General features: G+C 46.0%; 1 protein-coding gene across 1 annotated transcript; it reads left to right on the forward strand.

Moving 5' to 3' along the window:
* Window positions 1–755: 755 nt before the first annotated feature.
* On the forward strand, window positions 756–5,764 carry KCNJ8 (potassium inwardly rectifying channel subfamily J member 8). The gene is made up of 2 exons (XM_009648744.2): window positions 756–1,120; window positions 4,864–5,764. Exons 1-2 carry the CDS (start codon window positions 756–758, stop codon window positions 5,762–5,764), a joined length of 1,266 nt encoding a protein of 421 aa, XP_009647039.1.
* Window positions 5,765–9,595: the final 3,831 nt, after the last annotated feature.

Here is a 9,595-nt window from a genome sequence, read left to right on the forward strand (position 1 = left end):
AGCCGGGCTTTCCGTAGGTTTGTTCTGTCACAGCTTGGGGAGAAAGTTTGGGAATAAAGGGAGGGCTTCCCCGCCGGCTCCCGGAAAGGAAGGAGAGCAGCCAGGGGGAAGCGCGACCGCCTGCTCCGTGGAGTCCCGCTCCCTGCCTCCCGCGCCTCCGGCTCAGCTCCTCCCTGTGATGCTTGCGGGGGACCGGGCTTTCGGCAGGGCTGCCGGCTGCGCTGCCCGGCTGTAGCCCTAAGAAATGGCTCTCCGCGCTCTCTCTGCAGAACAACTTTGGTTCAAACCAGAGGAGTCTGATTCTTCAGGCCCTGAAGGATGCGAATAACTTAGTGCCCCGTGTTGCGGTACCCACCTGGGCACGGCTACCTCCTGGAGAAACAGCCTGAGGAACCGACCTGTCGTACGTCATGTTACTTTACACCAAGTTTGCAAGACTGTTCTCCAGCTTCCCTTCCTGCAAGGAGTGTCAAAATAGCATTTTTCGTCTCTGTTGCGAGCTGATACCACTCGCTCATATGAAGATGATGGTCTGAAAGAGGGAGGGCACTGTAGAATAAGTTAGTCATACAAGTGACATTTAACGTAATGGTTGTTGGTGCATGGTGCTTAATTGGGGCTTCTTGCTGTAGTACATGGGTGACAAATCTGACCAGGTTCTCTCTTTTTGCAGGGTAAAGCAAGCCCTGCGGAGGCGCACTAGAGGGACCACCCCCCATTTCACATCTTGCTGAGTGGACTATGGTGGCAGGAAGATGTTGGCTCGGAAGAGTATCATCCCTGAAGAGTATGTGTTGGCACGGATTGCTGCCGAGAACCTGCGCAAGCCACGCATCCGAGACCGGCCACGCAAAGCCCGCTTCATCGCCAAGAACGGGGCATGCAACCTGGCACACAAGAACATCCGCGAGCAGGGGCGATTCCTGCAAGACATTTTCACCACCTTGGTGGACCTGAAGTGGCGTCACACGCTGGTCATCTTTACTATGTCCTTCCTGTGTAGCTGGCTGCTGTTTGCCATGATGTGGTGGCTGGTGGCTTTTGCCCACGGTGACATGGACCCAAGCACAGAAAGCGCTACGAACAGCACCAAGTGGACACCATGCGTGACGTGTGTCAGGTAAAGTACGGTCGGTGGGATGAAGAAAGGGGGGGAATGGAGCTGCTTGCTGTCCTGCCGATGCCTAAAATGCAGCTTTTGGTTTACATGAACCATTGTGTTTGGTTGAGACAGTTGAAAAGTGCAGTGTTTTCCTCTAGATTACATAAATTCAGCAAGCCTTCCCGGCTTGGAAAATACTGTACTGTAGATTTCTTTGATTCCTTACAGGATCTGAAAGAGAGGGAGACCTGCTGCTTTTCATGTGTCTCCACAATCTGTGGGTAACATACCTTGCCTGTCGAGATAAGAGCCTGCTGCAAGAGTGGGTATGTGTTATACGTATTGTAACGTCGTCTATGGCAGCGGGAGCATCCCCAGTGTGGTGCGAGCCGTGCCGGCAAAAGGTGGCCACCCCAAGAGCGGACCTTGAGAGGCAGGGCACCGGCCACGGGTGTCAGGCAAGGCTAGCAAGAAAAGTGCCACTGGGGGCAAAACTAGAGGTCTTTCAGGGTGACTGTCATGAGACCGTTAAATACAGGGCGCTCCAAAATACCTTGATGAAGCCATAGGCCAGCAGTTTGAAAGAGGAACAATTTCCATGACGTGCATGATGTGTCAGACAGTGAAAGCTTAAGGGACTACTAGGTTAAATGTCACCCATTAAAGTATGTCACTCTCCATCCCCAAAGCCACAACAATTTTTGAGGCACCAATAAACTTACACATACATACACGGAACAGAGAAGTGTTTGTTAACTGGAGGTGGGGGTAAGCAATAAGATCACTTCGTCACCTCATCGGTAGGATCTCTTTTTACAACAGTAGGTTTTTAAGCAGAAAAATCCTGATTTGATACAGCCAGGCTGCCCCAGATCAGCAGTGCTGTGAGGGACCGGGGGGGCTGCAGGGTCCGCTGAGGCACCAGAGTATCCTCTTCCATTTTCCCCTTTCTCCTGCACATAGGTTTGAGGCACTTCACCAAGTTTGAAGGGACATTGTATGTGGGTCATGAAGGAAAGGAGGTTTAATTCTGCTTTTGTTTTGATGCTTTGTGGCTAAACGGGGATTTTCCAAGCTAAAGGAAATGGGGATTTTTCCAGGCTAACCTTACTTAGGTTGGGTGGTTGGGGTGGGGAGAGGGGACGTGGTTGCTGTCTTACATCTTTTCCAGTAACTGGCCACAAGCAGTTGCCTCTTAAATGAGACATCATGACCCAGCTTGCGCCTGCTGGGGTGTCGCCCCTGGCATTTCTGGGATTTGTGGGGTTTGTCCAACCCAAATTAGCAAGTAGCTACGCCCAGCTGGCTCTTCAGGGTCAGCTGGGGAGGACATCCTTCCACTTGGCTGGCAGCCCCCTGGGCTTGTCCCACCCCCTGGGGCTCCCCATGGGCCTCCTGGGCCACCCTGCAGAGCCCGAGCCAGCCGCTGAGGGCTTCGTGACGCTGTGGCAAGGGAGACCCATGTCCATGGCTCTGCCCTTCGCTCCCTCCCCATAGCCCTGGCTGCAGCAGCCCCACACAAAGTGGCTCTTCCAAGGATGGGGGTGAAAAAGCAGAGCAATGAAGCGGTGTAACTTTCTGGTTTAGCCCATGACAAAGAACTCACATACTTTTTAAATTTGGCTACCACTTTGGACAAAGTCGTGAAATAGCAATAAGATTGCTGATGTTTTTAAGAATAGTAAGCTGTTGTATGTAAAACATATTTAATATTGCAATGTTATGTATGCCAAAATAATGGCAAATATTTTTTAACCTACTTTCCTGAGATTTAGGCCCACAGATATTTCAGGAGATCTGCCTTGGGTAGGTGCCATTCCAGATTTATGGGCAACCTGGTTTGGGAAATTTTAACCAGAGCCTAGAACTTGCACAGTACTTTTAACTTTTCAAAGTACTGCAGAAATGTCTGTGTCTCACAACTCTGCCACACAAAGCAAACATTATCCAAAGAGGAAAACTGTTAAACAGCTCTAAAGGGAAGGACCTGGCAACAGTGTGATTTGGAGTTTCTGGCTCCCTCTTCACATGGTCAAAACACTGTAAAAACTTGCTGCTTCAGTTACTTCCACTATAGAAAGATGAATTTTCTTTTATCTTCTTTTCTCTTCTTTTCTCTTCTTTTCTCTTCTTTTCCCTTTCCTTTCCTTTCCTTTCCTTTCCTTTCCTTTCCTTTCCTTTCCTTTCCTTTCCTTTCCTTCCTTTTTTTTTTTAGGAGTACTGTTAAGGGAAATCAGAATATTTACTCCACAGAGCTTTAAACTGAATTAAGTTGAATTAAGTTTAAGCCAGAAGCTTCATTCTGCATGCAACTGAATATTCATGAACATACAGAATCATTCCATGAATTCTATTAATTAACTCCTTCATCCCTGAGTTCTTCAGAGTGAAATGAAAAAATAAACCCCTCAATCTAAGGGAATCTGCCAAAGATTAAAAAAATAGAAAAGGCAAAAACAGATAAAGTTTTTTTCAAAGATACGGCTGCAGAGACTGGCTGGCTTTCTGAAAGGTGAACTTTCTCATTCTACAGAAAATGATCCCTGATATTGCCTAGGATATTTTAATGTCTCCTCATGACCCCAGGTTCACTGAAAATACAGTTAGGAAAAAAAAATAAGAAAAAGTGGTTTAAAAGCAGATTAATTGAAAAGCAAACCAAAACCAATGAATGGTTTAGAACCATCTTCATGGACAGGACATATATTTTCCATAGGTAAAGCCATGCTGAACACGATAACACTTCAAATGTTGGTGGATTGCACTGTGTTAAAAAGGTGACTGATATTAGTTCATCTGAGACCCAGTGTGCTGCCTGTCTACCCGATAAACCCCAGGGTACTGATTTGGGGCATAAGAGACATTGGTGAAGGATGTCTCTGGTTATAGAAGGAAATGAAAGACCCTGGTGTATACAAGGAATATGGCACTGTGGACTACTATAAATAATGTATTTGGAAAGTTTGCGGACAGCATCCTCTGATGTCCAGCACTATAGAATATTAGGGACATTTAAGTCAACCCACAATTCTACAACCCACTCCTGTGTGGAAATTTTCCAGCTCGTTTTGCCGTGACAGTGGACTAAACCCAGACCCTGGGTCACAGCGCTGTCGTCCTGCCAGGATGTGCAGAGGGATCCGTGGAGGCCACCAGCCTCTCTCTGCAGCCTGATCCTGTGGGCTCAGTTGCAAGGCAAGCAAGGGTTTGGGAAGTGTCACGAAACTGGGCCTGTCCCCTTTCCCTCCAGGAAATCCTGATAAAGAGGGTCACGGCTCAGGTAGCATGAGTGAAATGCTGCAATTTTCCCCATTTCCTTTCCCTGCACGGGCAGGTGGAAGAATCTTGGCATGCCAGCCTATTGCTCGCTAGTGCCAAAACCACCACTCTCCACCAGGAGCTTCATGGGATGGAGAAGGTGGAAAGCCCAGGTGTTACAGCACTGTCGACTGATGACAGTGGGTAGCATATGTTCCTGAACACAGGATCTAGTGAGCTTGTCATGGTCACTTAGTGTTACAGATGGTCTTTTAGGAGTTCAGGCTCTGAGGTCTTCCCTGTCACCATCAGATACTGCACCAATCATAAAAAAAACAGAATCACAGAGCATGAGATGCTTTTGCAGGTATTAACAGAAGGCTTAAGTGTACCAGGACTGTACAAATAGGTCCTTAAGTTTTTTTCTAGAAAGTATATGTTAGTAGCTTCTCAGTTTGTGTTCGATGTCCTTAGAGTTAACTTTGTGCGATCTTCTTCTCCAGGTCTTTCACCTCCGCTTTCCTCTTCTCCATTGAAGTTCAGGTGACCATTGGTTTTGGGGGCAGGATGATGACAGAGGAATGTCCCTTGGCCATCACGGTCTTGATCCTGCAGAACATTGTCGGTCTGATCATCAACGCTGTCATGCTGGGCTGCATATTCATGAAAACCGCACAGGCTCACAGGCGGGCTGAGACCTTGATTTTCAGCCGTCAGGCGGTCATTGCAGTTCGAAATGGCAAACTTTGCTTTATGTTTCGAGTGGGAGACCTGAGGAAAAGCATGATCATTAGTGCCTCGGTGAGAATCCAGGTTGTGAGGAAGACTACAACCCCTGAAGGAGAAGTCATACCCATTCACCAAGTAGATATCCCTGTGGATAACCCCATTGAAAGCAACAATATTTTCCTCGTGGCTCCCTTAATAATTTGTCATGTCATAGACAAGCGGAGTCCTCTTTACGATATCTCTGCTGCTGACCTGGTGCTCCAGGACCTGGAGCTCATCGTGATACTTGAAGGAGTTGTAGAAACGACGGGCATCACGACGCAGGCGAGAACCTCCTACATAGCAGAGGAGATTCTGTGGGGTCACCGCTTTGTACCCATCGTCACTGAAGAGGAAGGCGTGTACGCCGTTGACTACTCCAAGTTTGGCAACACCGTCAAAGTGGCAGCGCCACGTTGCAGCGCTCGAGAGCTTGACGAGAAGCCCTCCATTCTCATCCAGACCCTGCAGAAGAGTGAGCTGTCCCACCAAAACTCCCTGCGGAAACGCAACTCCATGAGGAGAAACAACTCCATTCGGAGGAGCAACTCCATGCGGAGAACGAATCCCTCCCTTATCGTGCCCAAAGTGCAGTTTATCACTCCCGAGGGGAGCCAGAGTGCCTCAGAAACGTGACACACAGCTCTGTGCGAGGTCGGTGGGCTTTGGAAGGAGGAGGCACCCATGGTGTCTTGTTTAAATTTTCTTTTACTTAAGAAAATGAGAACACGATGCAGAAAAGAATCATGCAAGAACTATTTATTCTATTACTTACTGAAAGCACCACCTAATGGCATTAGGAAACACTTTAGCACTTAGTGTATGAATTAATTAAAAATGGCACATACACCAAAGAAAACACAGTTCACTCATGTAATATAATGTTTATTTATACTTGTTTTAATGGCATGCTATTTTTTAATCTTATTTTTCCTGTCCAGGTCTCTTTCTTATCTTTTTCTGCTGGCTGTTACAAAATGTGGTTTTTTTATATGTAAGAAGGTTACCCACCTGCAGGCAGAAGTGAGTGCTTTTTCGAAACTGCTGCATACAAGAGCTCCCAGAGATCTTGTGCAGGATATTGGGCTATCAATCTTTTGGAGTGAAGTCCTTGTTCTCTTGAAAGGAGTAGCTAAATTCCTCAATGATTTCACTGGAGAAGAGCCAGGATTATACCTTCAATTTTTCAGGTCTTTTCTTTCCGTTGGTTTATGGCAAAGGCATTCTGAGAGCACATTCAGGCCAGCTGAAGTGACCAGACCATCCCATGGTGAAACTGGTGCCGCTCAGCGCAGCACCAGCAGAAGAACCAGCAAAGCGGCACGGCCTCTTGCAGAGCACTGCTCTTCTTCTCAGGGTGAGGTACTCCACTGCAGGACAGCATGAATCTGTAATGGAGCTGTAGCCCAAGCTGAGAAACTCAAGTCCTCCCAGCTGCCACCTGAGCATCCACTTCACTGAAATTATTCAAGTTGAAAAAAGCACATGCAACTTTAACATCCTTTCCACATCAGTGGAAGACCAAATCCGGCTTTGTTTTCTCTATAAATTCATACCCTGAAGGCAACAAGTGTACTTCCTTCACTTATGGTATTTTTTCTAGGACTATGTCTGTTTGCTTCAGCGAAAGGTGACTTTTTGCCAGTGGGAATTCATGAATGGGAATGAGAGGGAACCATGCCAATAATATTAAAGGTAGTATTCTCAAAACTATCTGAATAATTTTCAGGGGGACTTGGGTGCTGCTGCTGAATTACTATTCTTCAGCAGTGTTTCACCTACTTCTTTATATAACATGGCATTGGGAATTGGTAGTAAGTGGCTTTTCTCTTAAAATTCAAATGGGCATTTGTTATCTAGACCCTTCCGAAAAATGTCATCACAAGTTTTTCTACAAGAATAAATAAAAGTTTGACAACTAATTGTATCACATTTGATGATGCTAAATTCATGCATGTTTTTTTCCTCTGTGAATAAGAAGTATAATTATTGACAAATTCCACTTCAAATTTCTTATAGGAGTTGCCTAATTATGTCTGTGGCTCAAGAGAATTACTATCCCTGTGCTGATATCTGAGCCACTCAATCACTTAAATACTTTTATAATTTTAAATATTTGCTTATTCCTATCAGGTAATATAGTCAAAAGGAATGCTGGATTCTCATTCTCTGTGCAAGTCAATTCACCAGCACTAGTATGGACAGTTTGCAGGCTTCGTATGGTGTTGGCACAGAGGGGCATTGCTCTGTAGTGTAGGATCCCCACATTTGGAGCAGGTGCTCTCCAGAAAATAAACACTAACAAAATGCTTCATCTGAAGCACTAGCGGAAACTGAAGTTTCTGCTAAAAGCATTCATTCCCTGGCCTGCCCATTAATGTTCTGGGAGGATGGATGGTGAACATCTGGAGACATTAATCCATTAATCTGTCCATTGTGTATCCAAACAATGAACATCTGTAGCTTCCAAGAGTCAAAGTGAAGCATATACAATTTGTCTTTGGCCTTCATTTCTAGGGCTGTGAATTTCTTTGAGGCTGTCTGTTTGATAGATGGTTAAGTCAGATGCTGTACAAAAGCAAATTTTCTACAAAATAAAAATTTGACAATAATGATTATTTCTTTCCCATTTTTCTTTGTATTCTCCATTCATTCTTCTATACTCTTAGTCTTTCTTGTATCCCAGCCTTTTCCATGGTCTTTTTGGATAATAATTTGATATTATCTCAATACTCTCTCAGCATTTGAGCAGAGATTTTTTTTACCCACAACCATTTTCTCATTTTCTCATTAAGTACATTCTTCCTTCCAATTTTTATTTCACCTTCATGTCTCTCTCTGCTTTATACCTAATGTACTCTCTTTCCCATAAGGCTATTGTAGGGATATTGGTATTTTGAGGTAACACTAAGGCACCTCAGTCATATGAAAGGATGCTGAACAAATACACAAGGCAGACAGACCCTTGTGTCATGAACATCATGTTCATATGTGCTGTGCTCCTGCTCCTCGCAGAAAATCCCTATGGAAAGCCCCTTTCTTGAGCAAGTTTTGCACTCCTGGGAGAACCCGGCAGCAGAAGCAGTCAGGGTAAGCCACCTGGCCAGCCATGGAGAGAGACAGGGATATTTTGGGGCTGAGAGTGTTCCTCACTGAAGGACAGGATTCAGACCCAGCTTTGCAGCATCGTGCCTGCTGAGAGGGGATGAGCTGGCAGCACCACAGTTCAATATGTTTCATCATTTAATCTTCCTGGCAACTTTATCAGATGAAAAGGGCTTTATTTTAAATCTGAAGTTTTCTGTGTTTAAAGTACGCTGTCAAGTTAAGAATGACGGTTGAGATTTCTACCAAATCCTGCTGATGGTTCATGCTGGCATTTACCTGTCCATCTCCCTCATTGGTAATGATTTAGAAAATTAGAAGCAATAATGTATAAGCATCACCTGAGTGCCGTACCTTCACACTTATTTGTGTCCCTACCATTCCCATCCCCCTGTAATATGGTGCAACTGGAACTGCGTTATTCGCCATCACTTATTCCATGCATTTAATGTGCTCTGGCTCTTTGAACAGCCTACCAGGCAGATGTCACTGTCGCTGGTGTAGCCTTCTGCCGGGAGCAAAACTATTTCCTAAGAGTAGAAAAGTGATTATAAAGTCCTTCCAGGACAGGCATAATATCTGGGACTGCACTTTATTTTTTATTCCTAGCCTTAACTGAAAGAATTTCTCTATTTTAAACAGAAAAATGCAAGTGAGACCCTTTGTCCTCGCTTGGGATACCCAGAAGATTCAGAGTTACTGTGGTGGGAATGTAGAGAGCAAACAAACACAGACAGCACTTACAGGAGATATAGAGATTAATGCTCCAGTGTTGAAGCCAACCTCTGAGTAATAGGATTTGGAGGAAATTTTCCCCGTTGGCAGGTTATTCTGTAGCTGTCACCTTCAGGATTTCTTGCGCTCTCTTTCGAAACATCTGCTGCAAGCCAGGGACAGAGGCAGGACCCTGGCATGCGTACCCCCTGAGTCAGGAGGGTAAATCAGGTCTCTGCAAGAGGGCTGGCAAATGCAAGGGCTCTTCCTTGCCTCCCACCCAGAGTGATGCCATCAAACCCCGCAGCTAGAGCCAGCCACTGGAGACCCCCAGCTGAAGCCAAGCCTTGCCAGGGTGTGCAATGCACGGTCATTGAGTGCTGCCCAGAGCCCAAAAAGTCTGGCTCCGGGGAGGAGCCTTCAGCACCCGTGGCATGGAGGAGACTGCTGCTCAACCAGACAGGGCTCAATGTGGGGTTTGGGGCTGCCTGCTGGAGGGGGTAATCTGGCTGAGCGGGGCTGCCGGGGTGGTCTGCACCACAGGCAAGGCAGCAGGATTGCCCTTCGAGCCTAGGCTGGACCAGGGCTGCTGAAGATATGAGCAGCATAGGCACCTAAGCATTAATAGCTAATAGAAGTGGGATCATG

This window comes from Egretta garzetta, unplaced genomic scaffold (genome assembly GCF_000687185.1).
Source record: "Egretta garzetta isolate BGI_Z169 unplaced genomic scaffold, ASM68718v1 scaffold81, whole genome shotgun sequence".
Lineage (NCBI taxonomy): Eukaryota > Metazoa > Chordata > Aves > Pelecaniformes > Ardeidae > Egretta > Egretta garzetta.